This window comes from Perissodus microlepis, chromosome 16, assembly GCF_051167445.1.
Source record: "Perissodus microlepis isolate ML-2025 ecotype Zambia chromosome 16, ASM5116744v1, whole genome shotgun sequence".
Classification (NCBI taxonomy): Eukaryota; Metazoa; Chordata; class Actinopteri; order Cichliformes; family Cichlidae; genus Perissodus; species Perissodus microlepis.
Genome location: NC_140476.1, coordinates 18,472,052 through 18,495,411, shown reverse-complemented (window position 1 = coordinate 18,495,411; position 23,360 = coordinate 18,472,052). Strand labels below are relative to the sequence as shown.

The 23,360-nt window shown below is 43.0% G+C and overlaps 1 protein-coding gene across 2 annotated transcripts in view; it reads right to left on the bottom strand.

Annotated features, from left to right (window-relative positions):
- Positions 1–56: 56 nt before the first annotated feature.
- Positions 57–23,360, bottom strand: part of bcl9 (BCL9 transcription coactivator) — a 29,155-nt gene continuing 5,851 nt past the window's right edge. For both annotated transcript variants that reach the window (XM_084954688.1, XM_084954689.1), the window contains exons 3-10: positions 10,114–10,570; positions 7,101–7,405; positions 6,807–6,914; positions 6,478–6,664; positions 5,768–5,864; positions 3,471–5,634; positions 2,692–2,964; positions 57–2,583 (exon numbers count right to left, since the gene is read on the bottom strand). In XM_084954688.1, the coding sequence (XP_084810814.1) occupies positions 1,541–2,583; positions 2,692–2,964; positions 3,471–5,634; positions 5,768–5,864; positions 6,478–6,664; positions 6,807–6,914; positions 7,101–7,405; positions 10,114–10,400 (4,464 nt within the window). In that variant the 5' untranslated portion in view covers positions 10,401–10,570 and the 3' untranslated portion in view covers positions 57–1,540. The remainder of the gene's footprint in view (positions 2,584–2,691; positions 2,965–3,470; positions 5,635–5,767; positions 5,865–6,477; positions 6,665–6,806; positions 6,915–7,100; positions 7,406–10,113; positions 10,571–23,360) is intronic.

Below are 23,360 nucleotides of genomic sequence, written 5' to 3'. Positions count from 1 at the left end.
ACTCCTCTGTGGAAACATACACACGTGTGCACACACACACACTCCATAGACATGTATATAACAAAAGAATATCTTTTATTTGTAGTCCATCACCACAGCCCTGGTAGGCTATTCTGCACCAAAGCCAATGGAGAAACACATGACAAGCTTATACAATAGAGAAAAGAGAAGAAGTCAACTGGATGGTAAGCAGTACGTGTTTACATTTCTGTGTCTCACTCCGGACACCACACCTGCCTTACTAAAAAAAAAAAATTTATTTGTTTAAATTTTTTATACCAGATCTACCTAGCTCTAGTTCTATAATACCTGGCATACCTGCTGCGGCGTACAGCCACTCCTGTCCTATTCTGCTGACCATCGGGAGATTATTGCTGTGGGAATGATCATTACCCAGAGTCAACAAGAGAGTCAAAACAAAACAGGAACACAACAGGAACAAGAAGAACACAGCACATCTGGGTATTAGCAATAGTATTCACGCTGGCGAGCGTAGGAAGTCCTGAAAGTTTTGGAGCACAGAGTCAAATGTCATCTACAACTTGAAATGGACTGGAGATTATCATGGTGCTGCAAAGCTGCCAGGATCCTCACACTTAAAATGTGTTTGCTCTCAATGGTAAAAATAGAGAAAGAAGACGCTTTCTGCAGATGGTCCATGTTTGTGCTTTTTTAATAATACTATTATCTTAATGAGGTCATAGTTTGGTTTGTTATACACTGGAGTTACAAAGAAAATTAAAATAGACTAAAATTTGAATAGCCCACCAATGGTAAACAGTACAGTATTTTTAGGGGGACATTCCTCCCCCAATGAAAGCTTGGTAAGAGGAGTTGAGAGGTCACTGATAGAATGCCTATACATACAGACACATACATACATACCACACAAACGCACATTCGGTCAAGCACGCCAACGCACTCTCACGTATATACTGTACAGATACAGTCAAAACAATGGAGCGAGAGACAAGATGGATTTCCACTAAAGTCTTCACAAAGCACAAATTCTTCTTTCCTTTCTCTTGTTCCATACCACTTTCGCGACAAATTTGTTTTTTTGTTTTGTTTTTTTAATTTCAAAAAAAGTAGACATATACTGTAGCATCTCCACGCTGACTTTTAGTTAGGTTTGATTCCTCTTTGATGTCGAAGTCATCTTTACAGTCAGATAATCAAAAAAAACCAAAAACAAACAAACAAAAAAAAACCAAAACCCCCCCACATGAACAGTTTTGCAAAACTGTGTGACCACAACAATCCCATACATTCTGAAGTTCATGAGTCAAAATTAAATGTTCTTGTGGCAAAAGTACTCCAATGCGGCCCTGTCACAGTCTCCGCCGGAATAGTTCACACAGGACATTACCAGGTGACTGGTTATCTCCACTCTGCTCATTTTCTGGGTACGCTATCACGTTCATATTTTACCTCCTTTACTCGAGTCCATCAGTTTAATGAATACTCTCCGGAGTCCGATATCATTACTCCTTCCTTGTGTATTGTCCAAGAACATTCTAGATACAATGTTTCTGTTGGATTAGAACATTCCAGGGCCCGGACTGAAGCCCATGTCCATGTCACGAGGCCTCATCTGACCCCCCATCATCATTGTCTGCTGTGGGGGGCCGCCCATGCCCTGCAGTGACATCATCATGTTAGGTGAGCCTCCAGGACCTGGGTGGGCCATTTGTCTCCCCTGGATCATCCCTCCTGGGCCCCCAGGGGACATCATCCGGTGCTGAGGGCCCATCATGCCTTGGCCCATGAATCCCGGTGGCCGCATTGAATTGTGGCCAGGGTTGCCCATTGGCATGTCTTGAGGGCCCATTCCCCCAGGACCAGGTCCCCCTGACATTCCCCCCATCCCCTGCATTGGTATCCCCATCCTTGGTGGGCCGTCGCCCATCATGCTCTGCATGGGAAAGCCAGAAGGGTGTGGCGGTTTCCCCCCGGGGTTGTCTCCTCCGCCTCGAGGGTAGTAAGACAGAGTCTGACTAGGCTTCTCTGAAGGGATTATCCTGGACAGGTCAAACTCGGGAATACCAGAAGCTCCCGGCCGCATTACCTCATGAAGGTCTGCATCACTGAATCCACCTTGCATGTTATTGAACTCTGGCCCACCAGGGGTATTGGGTTTGCACATAACCCCATCAGCCCCTCCCCCATGAGACATATTCCCCATCCGTCCTCCCATAGGTCCTCCCTCCCCCTGGAAACCCATAGGATGGCCAGGGAAGCCTTGGGGACCGGGACCATTGTGCGGAGAGAAAGGGCCTTGCTGGGAAGGTGACTGGGTTAGGGGGTATCCCTGGCCCCGGTGAGGGTAACCCATGCGTCCCTGTGGCATCATTTGAGGGTTGGCCATACCAGGGTCTTGAGGATTTGGTGGTATCATCATACCATGAGGCATCATGCCTGGGCCCATATTTGGGGCATTGGGAGAGGGCATCTGTGGGGGCATGCCATGTGAGAGAGGCTGGGATCCCATTGGATTCATACCTAGAGGGCTGAGGGCAGGCATAGGTCCAGCATTTCCAGGTCCCATCATACGTGGATTGCCTTGGTGATTCATTGCCATACCTATAAGTCAAAAAGAAATTATTATATAGAGAGTATAGCGACTGGTAAAGTAGCTCAAGTTCAGAGAACTGAAATTAAATATTATACAGAAGATATTTCACGTCTTACCATTATTGTTCCCTGACGGCAGGTTAGGGGAGCGAGCTGGCGGTGAGTCATCATCAGAGCTGGCAACAGTCTTTATGGCATCGTGGTAAAGTGGGGTGGAGCTGGGCATTGCAAACTTGGACATGCGTGACATCATGATGGAGAGCGGGTTCTGGGATAGTGTTGGTTCAGGAGGTATGGTGTAAGGGCTACCAGACGGGACATTGCCTGGGAGAGACATGGAACCAGATGGAGCCCCTGATGAAGGAGGGGCTGAGGGAGGGCCGTTACCACCTAGACGACAACATATGAAGAAACAGAGGACATGACAAAGAAATAATAAAATACAACAGTCTATTTTTTTTCTTCTTGTGGATTGTTTTACATTAAACTACCACAAGTGACATTCCTTGCAATTTGTGTGCAAATTCAGACTTAGTAAGATAATGTGGCTACTACATTATGTGGCCAGAAGAGGGAGCCACTGGACCATAACCCACACAACCCCACCCCACAGATGTGTTAATCTGAAAGATCTGATGAACATGGAAGATAAACACATCAGATCCATATCATTTTTAGTTTTTAGGTTGATTCTGTTTCAACAAGTTGAGTCAAATATCTGAAATGTGATCACTGGGACAATAACTAAAACTAAAATTCAACCCCATATCATTTAAAAAATAAAATCCCAATATTAACTGAATACAACTTCTCTTTTTTCATTGTTTTTATTTAGGAATTTTCTTTTTGCAAGAAAAGGGTACATATAACAACAGAAAATGAAAAACAATGCATACCTTGCTCCATACTTGGCATCATATTTGGTGAGGTGATACTGAGCGGAGGCTTGCCACCCTGAGGGGGCACTCCAGGACTCTGCATGGGTGGTTTTGGTGAGGAAGCCCATCCTGGAGATGGGTTAGGAAGAGAAGGAGATCTCATATGAACAGGAGAAGCACCTGCTGATCCCATCATGGAGTGAGGAGACTTCATTGGTGCTGAAGTTGGAGGTGCTGGGGGGGCAGCAGGGCCTGTGGAACCGGTGAGCATGCCAGCCAGTTGGGACGGTGTTTGAGGGGACTTAAGATTAGCCGAGGGAGAGCCCATCATGGGGGACTGCACTTGCCTCAGAGGAGGAGACTTAAGTGGATTAACACTGGGAGAGTTCCCACCTCCTGCTTGGACATTCAGATCTGCTGGCTTACGGCCCCTCTGGCCTTGTGCAGGACCCCCAGCAGAGGGAATATGATTAATACGGCCATTGCCTCCAGTTGGTGTAGATCTGTGCTCTGGACCAAATGCTTGGTCTGCATGTGGACCCCTCATTCCTCCAGCACCCCCAGGGAAGGATCTCCCAGGCCCCATAGGAAAGTCTCCTGGCTGCGTCTGCTCAGGGAATGGCCGACCCTGCATGGGCCTGCCTTGTGGACCCATATTCTCCATTGGCCCTCCGCCCCCTCTCATTCTCATCATCTCATCAGGGCTCATATTCATGGGGGGATCTCGTAGTTTTGAAGGATGCATATGAGGTCCTGGCCCCGGGCCAGGCCCCATGCCAAACTCAGGTCCCATTTCCCGGCCCCCTATTCCTGGCAATCTAGAGGAAGGACTCATGGGACCATCACTGGGCATTCTGGGAAACATACCCATGCCATTACCTGGTTCCATTCCACTTCTTTGGTGTCCCATCATCCTCTGCATGTCCATCATCATCCCAGGAGGAAGACCCTTCTCTCCACCCATTCCTTGGTGAAACATTGCCTCTTGGACTGACTGAGGGTTTGGGAAACGCTCACCACGAGCTCCTGGACCAGCAAACATTGGCCCAGGTCCTCCAGGGAAACGCGCTTCTCCTATACGGGGAGGCAACTCATCAGGCCATCCCATTCCAGGCCTCGGGGGGCCCTCCATTTCGGGATTCATCATGCCAGAGAAGCCAGGCATCCTCTGCATATGTGGGGGCATACCCCTGGGGCCAGGACCCATGCTCATGCGCTCTGGATAGTGATCCGGTGGCCCACCTGGTCCTCCCCACATTTCTCCTGGGCCCATCTGATAAGGAGGCGGGGGCCCTCGCATCATGCCACGTGGACCATGGGGGTGCATCATCATATCAGGACCAATTGGCCGGTGTTGCATTTCTTGTTTCTTCCTTTTCTCTTCGTAAAATTCCTGCTGTAGCTTCAGCCACGCCACCTGTTCTGGGGTCATCTGCTCTCCATCTCCACATCCACCTGGGCCTCCCATGTGTGGACCCATTTCATCCTGTGGAAATGGGGGCATGTCCCTGGGACCATGGGGTGGGCCAAAAGGTGGACCTTGTGGACGAGGTCCTACTGGTCCACCTGGTGGGCCTAAACTCTGAGACTGCGCTATCATAGCCTGTAAGGGGCCCTGCTCAGACCTCCGGGGTGGCGCATCAGGACCCCCATCATGGGGTCCACTATGAGATTGTTGAGCTCCAGCTGGCGGGGCATCACGGTCATCAGGGAAAAGCATGCGCTGAATATCTCGCAAGGTCTGCAGAGAGCGCTGCCGATGTTCTATCTGTTCTTGTGACAGACCCTCTGTGTTCACCTCCATGTTCAACAGCTCCTGGGTTAGCTGCTGGTGTTGCTGCTGCTGTTGGGGTGTCAGACCTGTTCCACCAGTTCCTCCACCCTGTCCACTTTCACCTGATGTTGGGGGATTGAGGCCAGCCTCTGGTTGGGTTGCAGGGACCTGGTCAACTGGGGCTGTAGTGTTACTGGGGCTGCTGCTGGGAATATTTTTGGATTCCATGCCTGTAGAGGATGAGCCTTCCTGCGGAAGAACACCAGATTGGCTCCCTTGATTTGAAGGCTGTGGTGGGGCTGACTCTGACGTGCCAGGTAAGGACGGGTTGGATCCAGGCTGGTGGCTCTGATCTTGGGTGTGGGACGGAGGCTGCTGGGGAGGATTGGAGTCGTTTGCTGCATTGTTCTTTAACACAGAGAAAGAGAAACGGGATTGAGATGTAGCAGTGTCAACATAATCATGTTCATATATATATATAAAATTTCATATATGCCATGTATATATGTTAGTATTTATTTACTATGAAATGAGTATTTACCAAGAGGAGGTGAGCTATGTCCCTGTTGTTGGAGATGTTTGTAATGTGGAAGACAATGATGTTTTCTATACGGCCACTAATAACCTCTTCAGCTGCCCTGAGGACAAGGAGGCAGACGGTTAGATATCAGTCATCAGACACAATAGTGAGAGTGAGTGTGTGAGACAGTGAGCCACATGAATGAGTCTTAGATGCGACCATGAAGGTAATGCCAAGGTCAGCAGACTAAGAAAAGTATTACACGTGCACACCTTCTACTGGGCATCCACATATTTGATCTCCAACTCCCAAAAGAGAGTGGTAATCTAAGCCAAGCATGTACTCCCACTGAAAAACACACGTGCTTGTGCAGATACACACAAAAAATTTAGGCTATAATTGAAAAAGCTGGGTGAAGGACAGGCGAGGAAGCCAAGTACCTTAGTCCCACATATACAAACAGCTTTAACAGTCACTGATGACAGAAGCACAAAGATACACTCAATGAAAATATCACTGTTAGCAATTCTATTTTAATCGTGCTGCTGCAGATGTAGGTTTTTATTATGTAAAAGAAAAAATGTTTTACTTTCTATAAACTCATTAATATTTAAAACTTGGCTAGATAAACCAACTGTGAACACCAACAATTAAACAGGAATATTCTATTTCTAAGCCAAAATTTATGACAAATACGAAGTAATAGAAAAGGTAACTTCTGGCTTCCTTACTTGTTAGCTATCCCTGTGCTGAAGACATAAACAAATTTTGAGCCTTGTTTCTGGCCACTAGCAGGCTCTGTTGTGGAGACTTGGCCTCCCAGTGTATTGTGGGAGGGCGTTGAGGAGCGACTGAGTCCGGCATTGGAGGTAGAATGTGTGACAGTGTCCTGGGGATTCACATCGCTGGAGTTTGAGTCTGCAGGGAGAGAACAGGGTATACCCACGACTTTAAGCACAGACTTATGGCAAATGTAGCTCTACTGAAAACCGCTGTCAAGTCAAGTTGATTAATGGAGGGAATATTATATATGCTTGAATGCACATGTTAACACACTTACTGAAGAATCCTCTGTTATCTTCGTCACTTTCTCCCCCAGAGTACCAGTCAGCTCCACTGTACGGCGCCCTCCTCTCCGTAACACATATCCTCTTCGCCCTGCTACTATCTGTACACACACACGCACACACAAAACCATCAGTGGCCTTAGGTTTATCAGTGTGACTGGCAATGAGGGACTGCAAAGTACATCTTTCAAGATGTCCAATTTGTATTCTCTTGGCAGAGTGTGTAGTATTAGCAAACAACACAGCAGATGATTTGATAATACTGTACTGGCTATGGTGATTCTTACCCGTTTCCTCACTGGTAGGCGTACCACTCTCTGGTTGTTCGGATGACTCTGCAGAGTTGTTCATGCTCCTTTTGGATTTCACCTTGGAGCTTGGGCCGGAGCTTAGGCTCTGGCCGTTTTTAAGCCCCACTCCACCTGCAACATTTTGAGCCCCTTTGGTCTTGGGGTCACAGGGTGAGGGCTGTGATTGGCTGCCCGTACTCCCTGGTTTGCCCTGATTGGGCATTTTAGAGTCACTCTGGGCGGCAGTGGAGGGAGACACGACGGGAGGTGATCGTACCATGGCCTCCGTCTTAGGTTTAGGGCTGAAAAACAATGAATAGATAAGGATACATTTACACCATGAACTAAAACAGCTACTTTGCCTTGAAATCTGTGAAAAACATCAGATATTTTGGATACAACAAAAGGCCAGGGGCATTTTAGCCGGCTTATCTAATAATCATTTTCTGGAATCAAGAATGAACCAGGTAAATCACAGATAAATGCAGAGACAGCTTGCCATCCATAGGGTCTTTAATCCCACGACACCTAGTTATAACATGTGCCCTTTTCCCCTCCAATATGGTACCCAAGAGGGGTCGCAGAGAGAAAACCAAAGGAAAATGTGAACTTTCTTGTGTTCTTTTTGTCCTTACACCCACCCCACCCCCACCCCCCCACAAAAAAAAAACAACAACTTGCAACTGCTAAACACAGCATCAGTTTGACAACCAACAGTTGGCATAGATGTCTGTGAACGCAAGATTAAGTTACCAGTATGGGGAATTCAGTGCACACAGATCTCGTCTGCAAAGAGACAGGGCACCTACAAATGACTGCTGCTAACCGGCTCTGAGAGCAGTTCAGTTCAGGCAAGCAGGAAACATCCAACTGGCAGAGAACTTCCATACCACACCCTAATATCTTTCTTTCTTCCTCATATATACACACACACACACACACACACACACACACACACACACACACACACACACTCACATATGTACATGTACACACATTTGTACAAGTAGCATAAAACATATGCCAACATGTCCAAAAGGTTCAGCCACAGCTCTGCACACTGTATGTATGTAGAGACAGACACACAGCCAGCACAACAAGAAGGCAAAGCCATAAGTTTGGCAGTCCATGCAGTCATTTCCAGAGGCTCCAGAACCATGAGTCAGCAGGGAAAACTTCCAAGCCCAGTGTACTCCCTGACCCTGGAAGAGCTCTGGATCACGCATCAAAACCTTAAACTAATAATTCACAAAAAATGATTTTACATTAGCATTACACCTGACCAACACCTAATTTCCACACCATACAAGTAAAGCAAATTGTTCAGGTTTGTACCACCTTCTTGACCTTGCCAACATGCAACTCTTATAGATTTATCAGGTATCGTGTAGACATACTTGCTTACAAGCCTCACTGCACAATACCGCTACAATTAAAGACATCAAGAGAGTAAGTTCAACTCAGTAAAGAGAAATGAAAATACCAGAGTAATAATAACCTTAAAAAGCATAAGGATAACATGTTAGCTTTATTTTATTTATTGTTTTTATTTTATTTTACTTTTTTGTTTTTTAATTTTAGATGTGCAAGTGAGATGACTTTATAAACGGCCGAGCCTTCCTCTTTAAGAAGAAAGCCCTGTAGGTAACGTGTGTGCCTCAGGGTCCTTGCAGGGACTGAGTGACTCCGTCTGTCGAGTGTGTAGGAAAAAGTAACATTACAATCATTAAGCCACAGCCACTGGTGAAGTGCAAGCAGACAGAGGTAATTAAGTTAAAGTAATCAGCCAAAAGTGTCTAGATAGGGCCGAGTTTCTGTGTTAACAGCTATCCAAACGCATTCTCTGCCTGCTGCTACAGAAAAGTAAATGATGTCCATGCAAAAAGATTACTTAAGAGTAATTTCTAACTATGGCTAGATTTTCTAGCCAAACTAGAGAAGAGACACCATTTTAAACTAGGTCTTCCTACCAGGTTTAGGAGCTGGAATAAAAAAAGAAATAACTGTCCTGTCTCCCTGTGCTCCTGTTTTTCTCTTCACTTTTCTTTCATTCCCCCAAATAGTCGTGGCAGACAGTTGTGCCTCCTGTAGCCTGGTTCTACCAAAGGTTTCTTCCTGTTCAAAAGGAGTTTTTCTTTCCCACTGTCACAACATGCTTGCTCATACCGGATCATCTAATCGTTGGAGTTTTCTGAGTACTGTAGGGTCTTTAAATAAACCAGAAGTGAACTGAAATTGAACTGAACTCTGTGCCCACATGCATCAGTTAGCAAAAGAGCTGCCCCATTCTTGATGGCTATAAGGGTTTAAACGACATGCTGATTGTAAGCAGCGTAAACAGATTTGACAGCACGAATATGTTTATTTCTTACATTCAAATACTAGAACGACAGCTCTCTAGAAAGTACAGTACATATGAGCAAAAAGGCCGCCTTAATGTGGCCTCGGTCTTGCTGATTTTTAAAGTTAATATTTCTTATTTCAACTAAATCTAAGCTGGAAAAACAGGCAGAGCTTTTCAATTTGCCCCTTGTTCTTAACTGTTGTTAATAACCTTGGCTTTTTTTCTTCTTCTTCTTCTTTTTTTACCAATTACGTAAAAAAAAAAAAAGATTTGCCGTGGACAGATGTTTCCTCAGTAAAGTTTGATTACATGTTATTGAAGCTAAATAACAAGCTTAAGTGGTTTAGTCATCATTAATAGTCCACCAAATTGTCTAGGAAGGTTGTCTTAACAAAAAAAAACAAACAAAAAAAAAGGGTAGTAGTTTTTCAAACAACCCTTTAAAAAGTTTTATTTCCATGTACTTCCAAAGATTCTCATGCAGTTAAAAATGCTTTGCTGTCCATCATAAACAGTCTGGATTAAACATTATTTTAATCCATAGCTTTAATATATAGCCAGTATAACCTAGATTTCAGTTACACCCACAAAATAGCTGATCATTATTAGAAAGGAAGTATCACAGGGCAATATCCACAGGTTGTCACATTGTATGAATCCACTCACCTTTGTGTGTTGGTGGACGGGGAGTTCTTTAGCCTATTGGAGTTCATTGATGGAGCTCCCAAGACTACAGAACAGGGTGGAGTGATGAGCTGGTGAGGACTGCCTGTGTGTGTGAGCGGCGCTTTTGCACGCACGTTCCTGGAGCCAGGAACAGGATTCCCAATGTTCGACAGGTTTCCCCGACCGTCCTTGGCCTCTTCTCTCTCTTTCTTTCCTCGTTCCCTCTTGCTGAAATGTGTTGCTGCTGTACCTGCCGCCGCTGGCCTCTCCTCTTGGACCTCCAACATTCTCTCTACGTCCTTGTCTGTGTGGGTGTGCGTGTATGTGTGTAAGTGTATGTGTGTGTGTGGGAAAAGTGTGGAAAAAAATAACAATAGTCCAGAAGGCTTCTCTTGTTCTTGTTCAGTGTGTATTTATGAAATTCCCCCAAGGGGGCTTTCAACGGCCCTTGGGCACACTGTTGAGAGAAAAGAAGGAGAAAAAAGACCGTTAACAAAACTGGAAAAGGCAGATGCCGTCTCAAGAGAGTTCAAAGCAACACTCTACCCAAAGTCTTCTTATTATCAATCTTCCTGTCTATGAGTGAAAGATGGAAAAGTTATTTTTCCCCCTCTTTTAAAGTTGCTTTGGGCAAAACAGGGCTTAATAAAGTAATTCTGACATTATTCAGTAAGAAAATCGTAGGTCAAATTCATTACCTGACCACTTACACAGACTTCAGTCATTGTTAATTGTAACCTCAGCATGTTTGTTTTTCCCCCAGTGTCTGAAATGTCTGCTTATAGTGCATTTTTTTTCGCCCTCAACACACTCAGTGCTTCACACACAGACTTTATATGGGCAGGCCGCCCAGGTATGTTAAGACCCGCCCAAATACATTTAGAGACTGGCTTTAGCTTTATTCCATATCCATCTGAGAGAATGATGCCATCCGCAACAAACGGACAATACCCTTTGCTTTTATTTTTAAAAAATTCAGACACCGCTAACCCGCTTGCCCGCAGATCAACAGCCTGGTTTCTACTATGACAGCTTTCAACATCATTCAGCTGCTTTCCAAGATTATCGCATCCTGCAAATGGACAAATTACATGCGCCATCTTATACTTAATTTATGGTAGACGTTGTGTCTGTTTGCATAGGTATTTGCCTGCAGAGAGGCTCTCCGTAGGCAACCAACTCCAACGTCAAAAGTCCTCAAAAAAAAACAAAACAACAAAAGCACATAGCTCGACGTGGATGAGTGTATGCATAACCTGAACCCTGACAGCTTGAAGAGTGGGCCACAAACAGGAGCAGCATGAGAAGCTGCAGTGGACGCTTTTCTTTATTTTGAACACTTGGTTTCACTTCAGCAATTTGTAAGTTATAAACCTGCTTTTGTCCACAAGTGATGGACCAACAATAGCACAAGCAAGTAAAAGTAGCCCACAGATCAGTTGTTTGTGGCGTCGCCCCCTAGTGACAGTAAACAGCTACAACATGTATACAGCCATCCACAAAGCTGTCTGTCTGCAATACCACCGCAGAAGCGCCTTGGAGCCCTTAGACTGCAGCTGGTAATGATAATCTTCTTCAACTCTACAGATCTGCTGTGTCCTCAAGGTCTACCGACTGGGGGAGAACCGGTTCATGTGTTTGTATCGAGTGCTTCAGAGCAGACAAAGTCTACCACATCCAGCTGCAGTCCAAAAATGGTGAAGGATAAGAGACTCATTAAAGAGACGGCGGATTATAATGCTCCGGTAATAATCACCAAGTACTTCACAATTGTATTTGCAGGAAAAAGTTACAAAATAAATAATCTAATAATTTGTTTAAGAAATTGTGCATACACTGTCTTTGGAAGCTCATGGGTGTTCCTACAAACACCCCTGCAAGTACAGTCTAAATCTGTTGTGAACTCTGGAAGTACGTACATAATTTCAATCCTCATTGTTCAACATGTGTTAGTTAAAACAACTGACCAACTTAAACAGCTGACAGAACAAAGACTGTAAAAAAACAGCAGACACAAAACATCAGTCTTTCCCTCCACTAACTCTATAATTTGATTCAATTTATACATCATCAATATGCAAGATCAATCATCTCAAGGTGCTTGATAATATAAATGATCCACTATAAGCTGATATGGAGTCTGGTTCAATATTAACTGATAAAAACTAAGTCACAGCCCAAACGCTGCCACCACTGCTTAGTTTGTCCACCAGAGAGCACCAATATTTATCTGGAAAAAAGAAATCTGTTGATTTACATATAATGATTTTACAATAATAAAAAAAAAAAAAAACACCAGTTAGGTTAGTCATTGATACTTTCTTTATCTTTGGCACATGTGGTAGAGCTGTCGAGCTGGTACTGTGACTCACACCAATCACTGTCTTTTGTGTGTGTTGGTGAGTGAGAGTGAGAACTGCACGAGAATCCTGTTCAAGAGAGCAGCCCAGTCAGTGAGATTACATTGTCATCCTGAAAATATTTAGGAGCTCTTCCAAAACACTCAGCATTGTAACTGGCTCCAGAGTCCCCCTGGGGAGAGGGAGGTGGAATGGTGTTTGGGGGTTGTGTCGCCCCCTTTTCTACTTGTGTGGGGGGATGGTGGCAGCACTGGGAAGCAGACAAATACACAGACTCCTGCTACAGCAGCAACACTCATCTCTCACTGGTCACAGAAGAAGAAGAAGTGATTTACAGCAGTCAGGAGCACAGATTACTGCACACAGGCAGACGCTGGCTTCTCAACAGAAACAGAGGCGGCTTGTAGAACCAAATTAAACTGACTAGATTAACCTTTAAATGTAAAAAAAAATACTGTAGTGGAGACACTTCAGAGATATGCTAGGCTCATTATTAAAAATGTAACGAAAGGCCACTTCTTTTACGCATTTTATATTGAAGCATGTGTAATTCTGCAGCTGTGATATACAGCATAAATCAGAAACAAGAGCTTCTGTTAACGCGACAGTCCCCATATAAAAGTTCAGTTAAACTTTGTGTCTGAATAATTACACACTACCAGCTGAACAGGCACTCAGAGAACAGGTTCTGCTGTTAACGTCTTGTTTCTATAATTGGAGCTTGTGCTAGAGCGGAGTCTAACAATGACACTATATCAGATGCTATCGGCTACTGTGTACCGGCCACAAAAACTTTAATGCTCAGGGTTCCCCTTCACTTTAACAATGTAAACTGAATTTAACGTCCGTCTCCAAGAGAAATCTGTAATTGGATGAACTAGGGCTGCACGATTAATCGTTAGAAAATCGCGATCTCGATTCATACTTATGTGCGATCTCATTTCCAAATGACAACGATTTAAAAAAAAAAAAAAAAATGACGACGACGACGATTGTACCGCATTTTGATCCGGGACGTAATCTGCATGGAAACAAGCGCTCACTCCTCCTGCTCAACAAATGACAAGGGCGGAGCCTTATACCACGTGATACAGAAGCTGTGCCGTGTGATGCTAAAATTGGCAGGGAAAAAACAACGGAGAGCACGTCAGGGATGACGAGAAAGTGACAGGAGAAAATCCGTCCCGGTCAACCACCCAAACATCAATAACGGGAACCTTATACAGCGCTTCCCTATACACGTCGAACTCCCGCAGGCACAAAGAAATTACGGAGGCTATTACTTATCACCTGACCAAAGATACGGCTCCCATCAACACTGTGCAAAACGAGGGATTTAGGAAAATTATCAACACCCTAGACAAACGCTACACAGTGCCGTCCCGCAACTATTTTTCTATTGCTGCACTACCTGCTCTATACACTCAGTGTCGAGCAACGGTGGAGACGGAATTTCAAGCAGTACAACATTTTGCAGCAACAACAAAACGTGAGACATTTATTGTTTTTATGTTTATTTATTGTTTTTATGTTCAGTCTCAACTGTTACGAAGTTGATGTGCAGTTAATAAGTGCAATAAATATTTATACTGGAAAAGAAAATCGTGAGAGAATCGTGATCTCAATTCTAAGCCAAAAAATCGTGATTCTCATTTTATGCAAAATCGTGCAGCCCTAGGATGAACCTTCCTGCTCCTAAAAAGTTTAAATGTACAGTACAAAACCTAATGAGATATTAATAAAGGCTACTCCAAAAGTGGCATCTGATTGTGATTGTTGGTGTTTTTAAACAGGTAAAATGTTTAGGACACCAGTAACAACTAGGACTTTTAGAGGGAGTACCATTTCATTTGTACATTAAAAAAAAAATCAATGAACGTCAGAAAAAAAAAAAAAGCTGACTGACATTTAAAAACACCATTTACTTTGCACAAACTGGGCATGATTGCCAGCTAGGGAAAGTTAGGCTCCTCTATTCCCTCTTCACAAGGTGCTGAGGGATGTATACTAAACTCTTTTCAACCATCCACAAGCACTTTGCTTAAAGCTCAGTGAACCCTTTAGGATAAGGTGTCCAGCACAAGTTAAAAATGTTCGGACCTGGTGGGATCAGGCAGTACTTGGCCTTGACTGACTCCTTCACTATGGAGCAATACTAAAGGAGGAGAGCCTCGAGAGAAGAACTAGAAAAAATAAAATAAAATAAAATCACTTAAAATATATATATATTTCGTTTGCATTAGTAGATATAGTTTATAATATATCAAAGAGCCAGTCTTCTACTTCAACTCCAACTTGCATGTAAGGCCTGGAGGGGCTTCATCTAAATCTAAACCCCAATAACAAGCATATGCATGTGATGCAAGTCTGTGCGCGTACATGGAAGCAAACAGCAGGAACTGTCAATCATCTGTTCTTTCCAATCGCACGCTAACAAGACACTAATTGGAAAGCTTGCTGACATGATTGTCATAAGGAATACACGGACACACACACATCAGGTGTGTACGTTCCAGCATGTCTCACACACACACACATTTAAACAAGAAAGCATCATAGAGGTAATCACAGAGAATTCACTTCCTCCACCTCCAGTAAAGATGCTGAACTGTCTATCATGGCAAACACGAGGAGATGCAGTTCATGCAAGTTAATGGGAAAACAGCATAATGACGCTCCAAAAATGAGCTTTTTGCCTGTGATATAAATATGAAGGGGGCAGAAAATAGTTCAATTCAATTAGATTTGGGCTTTCCGATGCGGGTGGCACTGGAAGACTATTTTATTTTCATGCTTATGTAACAGTCATCGTATGCTGCCTGCTTAGAGAGTAGACCCTTCCAATCTACGTCACCCAAATTCCTCTGAAGGGGAGTGGGAGGCTTTATAGCAATGCAGTATCTACTGGTATACTCCGCTGGTAAGGTGTGGGATCAGCGAGAAGAAAGGAACCCTGACCTTGCTGTCAACATAGTCCACTGGCTGAAAATTTTAAACACAACAAAGATTTATTTAAAAAAAAAAAAAAAAAAAAAAAAAAAACCACACACACACACACACACACACACACACACACACGCCATCTCTCTTCCCTCATCTCAGCCCTGCTGGTGGCTGTAAAAGGGCCTGCTGATGTTTCAGCCTTATTTATGCAAATCCCATTTTGCAGTTCAGTCACAATGGAGTATTGCTCCCTCTTTCTCACTCTAGCTTCCCTACCCACTCTCCGTCTGTTCACCCTCCATCTCAAGAATTGCTTTTGCCCATTATTTGTTTAGGGGAAATATCAAAAAGCATTATTTCCACCTCTTCTCACAGTTTTCTGTAAGAATATACAAAACACATGGCCATCAGCAACCAACTGTACAATCTGAAAAAGCAGCAGCCAACTCAGTGCAGGAAAAACAAAACAAAACAAAAAAACAACGCTCTACATCTCATCACAACAGCTTATACACACACTTCAATTTAGTGAAATGGTCACATGAATAAAAGCTTATATGTAACAAAATGATTTTTTTTTAATCTGACAGAGTGGTCAAATAAGGATGTGCCTTATGCCAAAATATGCCCTTTTCTAATGAAAACACATTTTTAACCTTCCAAATGTTCAAACTATGTTTGATTTCTTCCCTTAGGAGTTAAATATGTAGTGAAAATCTGGATAACTTTGGTAAATGGTAAGTGGCTTGTATTTGTATAGCGCTTTACTTAGTCCCTATGGACCCCAAAGCATTTTACACTACATTCAGTCATTCACCCATTCACACACTTGTGATGGCAAGCTACATTATAGCCACAGCCACCCTGGGGCGCACTGACAGAGGCGAGGCTGCCGGACACTGGCACCACCGGGCCCTCTGACCACCACCAGTAGGCAACGGGTGAAGTGTCTTGCCCTAGGACACAACGACCGAGACTGTCAGAGCCGGGGCTCGAACCGACAACCTTCCGATTACAAGACAAACTGGCAACTCTTGAGCCACGATCGCCCCTTTTCAAAGTAAGCCACAGGTGGTGATTACAGGATAGCAGCACTGAATTTCTGTACTTTTACAAAAATCTCTCTGAGTCAGTCCTTTAACTTTGCCAGTGTACTGTGTGTGTATAATGGGAACAAAGCATAACACAGTGGTGTCTGTGTCAGATACTGCTACTGTGTGTTTATCAACATGGGCTTGAAATGTTAGACTGGACTATAAAATTTATGATGGCTGCTCTCACTGACTATATTACTTTTTGCTTTAGTTATTTTTTTTATGGTTTTCCAATCTACCGCTGTACTATACCTTAAATTGCATCTTAGCTTCTTGAAGGACAGGTAAATCTGTTTGCTCTATTTGTGATTTGAATTGAGTTTTTGTAAGGTTCTAAGCATGAGTATGTAGTGAGTAGTAAGACAGCAGAGCCACAAAGTAAGAATAATGGCTGTAATGTCACTTAAACAGAAATACTGAGTTACAGCAAGCAAAACTTGCCAATCTGTTGAACTCAAGGACAATGAGTTTTATTATTTATACATTAAACATGTCATTTGCAATTCTACTTCATTATGAAGCTGCCACCGCTAAAATACTAGCATTTTAGTTTATGTAAAGTTTAATGCAAATCTAAAATGATGACGATGATGTTGATATGCAGCTTTAGCTCAGGTAATAAACTGCACAACCTGCACAAGGAAACATTACAGCTACTTTCAGCTACTACCTTCACATACCTGTCTTGAAGAAGTGAGACAAAAAAAACAAAAAAAAACAGTAAGATAAAAAATGAAAGTAAGATAAAGATATCTGTTGGACCATAACAATACCACAGTGTAGGAAACACCTGCATGCTCACCTGTTCAGGTGACTTCCTGAAAGGACTCTGCCAGCATGCCACACCCTGCGTTGTGCTCATTATTTACACTTAGCGAACACAGAATGCAAAGAATCCCGAATGTCACTAAAGATAGAGCTGTGACGCCACTAGACTAACATTTGACATTATGCATGCACTGTGAGAGGCTCAAGGACGCATGCACAAGTATGACCAGGCTTCCTTTCAACTGAAATCAAGTAGTTACAAGAAACTTAAAGTCTTCTGTATTTTCCAAATTGTTGACTGCTCCCAGAATCCAATATTTACACACCTCCATCTTTCTCCTTTTTTTTTTCTCAGCTCCCTCCATTACTTCCAATATTAGCTTTCCTACTGGTCCTGCATAACAGCTTTCCCAATTCAAACCATCCACACCAAACGTTCTCCTCTGGTCTGCAGACCAGGCCCACCATCCCCTGGGAGGCGACATGTGTGTAATGTCACACTGTGTCATATCATATCATGGTGACAGAAGCCTCACCGTATCCATCACAGTGATGGAAGTGGCAACGAAAACAGGAGGATGGGAAAGGGGTGTGATACGGTAGTCATTACACAAGCCATTGTCTTCACAGAGAGTGCGGGTGGGTGTCTGTCTCCCAGTCGAGTGCAAGTAGGCAAACACACACACACACACACACACACACGCTGACTCACTAGTGGCACATCTGCTGGCGTAGCCTGGGAATGGTGCCATGTGTAGTGGCCAGCTCCGGCAGCAGGACTGGCACTCAGCACTCTGGCCTGCTCTGATCTCCGTCTCACACACTTCACCCCGCACTTCCATCTCTTTCCATCTGCCCTCTGTCTCTGCATCCCTGGCTAAGTGACTGTGCCTTGCTCACACACTCACACAAAACAAACACACTCACACACACCTTTGTGCTCAATACGAGACAAAGAAAACGGGATAACTGGCAAGAACGTGCCCGTACTTATATGACAGGAAGTGCAAATTAAGGAGGTTGCTAGTATCAAAACCTGACAGTAAGATTTTTAAAAGGTATCAAGGTAAAAAGAATCCGACAATATTTCACACTTATCAAATGCAGCACATCTTGGACTTTATAGATGAAACATCAAAGACTGCGCAACTTTTGGATCCCAGATAAGACTTGGAACAATAAATCACACTGAAAACATTTATACAAGAATAAAACTGGTTGTAAAACCCTTCGATGTCCATTTGGATCAAACCAATCAGGTCAAACTGTAGCTGAGATTTCTACTGAAGTATACTCTGTTAGCTGGAGAAAGCAGAAAGACAACCAGAGCTGGAAGTGAGCTTGTGAACATCGATGCCTGTGGGTCCAGTTCTTAACCATTATACCTAGAAGCTGGTCACCCTTCTATTAATTCTACTTCATGACTAGCACATCTTAGCATAGTAAGCCATACTAACTCATGACATACCACAATATGAGAGACCTTATTCTGGACCTAAGGAGTTTAATTCTGGGTTGGATGTCTGAATGATTACGTTCACCAATCTGTCCATTTTTTAAGAAGGTCGTAGCCTTGCAGTCAACCCATGCAGTCACAAGGACGACATGCAAACTCCACAATTAAAATATACATGTATCCCAGTAGATTTGCTTTCAGCTGTGACATCAAAATACATTGTGTCTCACTGCAGAGTACAAAGTGATTGAGGCAAAAGAAAACTCCAGCAAAGAAAAGAGGGAAGAAAAAAAATTAAACTGCCTCTCTTTAAGTCTGCTTGTTAGCTGATGGTGCATCATCCTGCCAATTAACTGCTGGTGGTCTCTCTTTGGGTCTGTTCAGGTCAACTGCATTTCAGATCTAGTCCAATTATCTTAAGGTCCATTTAAGACTGCGTATGAATTTTTTCAGATCCCCTCTGGATCCCTTTAGGATCAAAATTTTAAACCCATGAAGACCTCCAGTAGAACTGCTAATTAATGCAAGAGCACTCCTGGAATCAGCAGTCACTGCAGCAAATATGAGCAGTAAACAGTAAGGCACATACGCATTTTTCCCCTCTAAATAATGATTTCTCTCATTTCTATCTCAGATATGAATTAACACAGGAACAGCACTCAGTTAGGAGAAACTCTGCTGCCCTCTGTGCAGACCCCTTCTTTCCTCCCTTCCCCTGCTCTCTGGTCCGTGACTCCCCTTCCTTCATCCGCACAGTCGCTCCCACACTCGGGCCACATTCCAACCTTGCTCATGCTGGGAGGACGTCTCCCTGTGACTACAAGCATTGTGGGAAATCCCAACGGCCAGGCCTTTCAGCAGCCATGTAGACCACTGAGGTAAAGAGGAAAAGAAATTTGCGTTCCTCACCGGTCAACAAGCTTTTCTTGCAAGCAACTTGTTAGTAGTTAAAACGTTTCATTAATCAAACTGCATCAAATTTTTAAAAGAAAATTAAGTAGGAAAGATGACAACACACTATGCAAAACCTCAAGATGTGCTTACCCAAAATATTTTCCATACATTCTTTTCTGTATTTTACAAACCACAGCGCCCACAAGAAACAGGCTTTGCAACCTTTCAAACTACGTAACACAGCTCAGGCATCTTTACTGACCTGGTATTTCCTAAAGAGAGAAACTACACACAAGCACACGCACACACACAAAGAGTATATAATAGATGTTCTATCTTCGTTCTTTTATCGTACAACAAAATTAGCACTCTGGAGAGAATATGAGACAGATTGTGTCCCTGAATTACCCCAGTTTACACTGGTGTGTCATACCCATGGAATTTTAAACACACTGGCTAAGACCTGCCTAATTAAATATACAGTCACAGAGCAATATACACGCACATAACTATACTGGTGCACAGACAAATACCAACATGAGGCAGTACTTAGCTGTCCTAATAATGTCGGAGATCCACTGAGAACTCTACTTCAAGTTTATGGCATGTGCTGTTCCCATGAGTCAGAGCATGCTCGTGTGCATTTCTGTCTGAGCTTCCTTTAGGTCCCTGCATATAACCATAGAATCGCAGCAATAAGTGATATGTAAAGCCATGCAAAAGCCACGCCCCTGGTGAACTAACTTAAAATGAAATCTTCACATTAATGGTGATGCTTCTTAATCCTGATATCAGATGCATGCTGAGCATCCTGCCTGGTTTCTTTTTATGCAATTTATTCACCAATAACTATTTAAGGCGATGTTTTTTAACTGCCAACATAACTCAAGAAAATACATTTTCAGAATGAAGCTTAGAGTTGTTTTGTTCCTCACATTCATGATCTAAAACTGATTAAGAAACAACACATTCAAGTCCTTTGCTCACAACCACAAGCAGGTGGCTCGAATTACTCGACAGCGGGTTAAAAAAAAAAAAAAAAAAAAAATCAAATACAGATGCACTAAAAGAAGTGCATCTTCACTGAAGGGCCCTAATACATGTCAAATCAGCATCTGTATTGAGATTCCCATCTGAAACGATGAGCTTATAATACAATAAAACCAGTGTGTGTAATTTGTGCCACGTCCAAGACACATGACATTTGTAATTACAGGCAGCAACGTGTGAAAAATCCCCTTTGTCTGCCTCCTATAACAAAGCAGTTACAGTTGCGGTCTGAATATAAAATAAAAGATTACCTTTAAGTTAGCTGATTTAGATAATTAAGGCGTTAACATCTGATTTTGTCTGCTTGGAAACTACTGTTTATATGCAACAAAACAAAAGCTAATTTTTGCTACTGGTTATAAATGATCTGATTACAATATAAACAGTGGTGACTCTAAATTGAGATTACTCCATTGTGAATAGTCCATGAATCATCTATCTAAAGATCTTGTTGCATTCTAGTTAAAATCAAAGTCTGACTCTTAGTGGGTTAAGAAGGTACGATATGCATCTTCTTGTGCCCAATTATGGCCCAATCTAGGTGACACAGGATGAAAATAGGCAGTTGATTTTTCTCACATAATACATACATTAAAAAAAAACTAAAACTAGCATGTTGACATTTTTCTGGGTGTTTCGTGGCACTTCTGTCTTTCCTGTGTGGTTCATCAATATCAGTACAGAGCGCTGTGCCAGCTGTTGAGTTTTCTCTAAGGTTCAGCTGTGAACAACTGCAGGCAGGGCAAAGAAGATGAAGAATGATTTTACCACTTCAGTTTAGGTGGAACTGTGAAATGACCACTAGTCAACCAGTATCATACTGCTTCAACTGCCATTGTGTGTTTGGATTCTTTTCACAGAAAGCATAAAGTATCAGGAAAGACTTCAAGCATGATTGACTGGGTAGCACCATGTAGTCTGCCATGTTCCTCAGTCACGAAAAGGCAGGATTTCACAACTCTATATTCATCTAAACTGACACAGTGACCATTGTGTGGTCTGAACCCTTGTTTATATGCATCACTGTTACCCTCACCCCAAGTGGTGGTACGCGGTACCTACTCAGCTCGACTGATTTTCTACTACAACTGTGTATCACCTAAATGTGCGTGGGGTTGTTTTGGCAACACATCCAAATGTCCTGTGATGTCCTTTGTATATGACACAAACAATACAACAATGAAGGACGTCGAGCCGATAGCATACCCGCTCAGTCTATGGCTTTTACTCGGGGCCATGATTTTTGTGCCGCTACTTTCCTCGATGCTGGATTTCAAAAATGACAGTTTTAATTTTTGGGAAGGAGTCACTCTCATGACACCACTGACTGGCCAATCGGTGGCACACAGTCTGCTGACATTACATTTCCGATCAACTCAGCTCACTTGGAACCCCAGCCAAGGAAGTACTAAAAGAGTACATGGTACCAGGTGCTATCACTAACAGAAAACCCGAAAAAACGAGTCAATTCGATTCAAATGCAGCCGTGTAAGTACTAGCAGAAGAGGGCTATTTCTTGCACCTCTTAATTTCTGTAATCTAATATACACACAGCCAGGTTATACACAAGTGTACAGCCGTGACAGCCCTTACTGACATTTCAATTATATAAATAAAGGAGCTCAGAGATTCCCAGATTATACAGAGGAAGATTCTCGAGTAGCTTGAAAAGATAAGACTTCCTGGAGGGGAAAACTGTGATTTATTTGCTTGATTCTTCTGGATTCTTCTCCTCTTATACCTGCGCTAATGCAGAGGGCTTTATTCTGAGTGAGCTTTTCAAATGCAGTGAGCATAAGACTCAAGTCCAGTATAAACCACAATTTTTCCATCTTCTTAACCAAATGAGGCTGGTAGGGGGGCTGGAGCCTCTCCCAGCTGTCATATGGCGAGAAGCAGGTTACACCCTGGACAAATCGCCAGTTAATCACAAGGCTAACAAAGAGAGAGAAACAGACAAACATTTTCACTAATCTTCACTCAAACAGCCAATTTAGAGTCACCAGTTAACCTTACATGTGCGTGTTTGGACTTTGGAAGGAAGCTGGGGAGCCCAGGAAAAGCCTACACAAGCACAGGGAGAACATGCAAACTCCAAACCGCCCAGATGCCCGATGGGTTTGAACCCAGGACCTTCCTGCTATGAAGCAGCACAGCTAACCCCTGCACAACTCTGTGATTTTTCACTATAAATTATCTATTAACGTTACTGTTAGAAAACAGTCAAAACTAAGCATTAATGAAAAAGCATCACTTCTTCAACTGAGAAGCTTACACTTTGGTAGAGTTGGTATTTTTGCTTAAAAATGGACTTAAATTAATGTTTGCTTTACATCAATATATCAACTTAGTTGCAAAACAATTTCCTGGCAAGCATTATGTAGATTAATCACTTCAGCCATATAAACAACATTTAACTCTATGAAGCTTTGTTTATTTCTCACAAACTAATTTAAAACAGTGCATTTTTCTACAAAGCGCTGAAACTATCACTTATCAGAAGCTCAACTAAACAGAATAAAGGGCTGGAGCACCAGAATCTTCCTCATATTTATAGTGATCGCTTAGTCAAAGAATACTTACCGATGAAGAGTTACCACAGCAGATGAATAAATTGAGATTTCAAATTAAAACTGAGCTCCCTGAATTGTGTTAAAGTTTAAACAAACACTGTTGGGCATC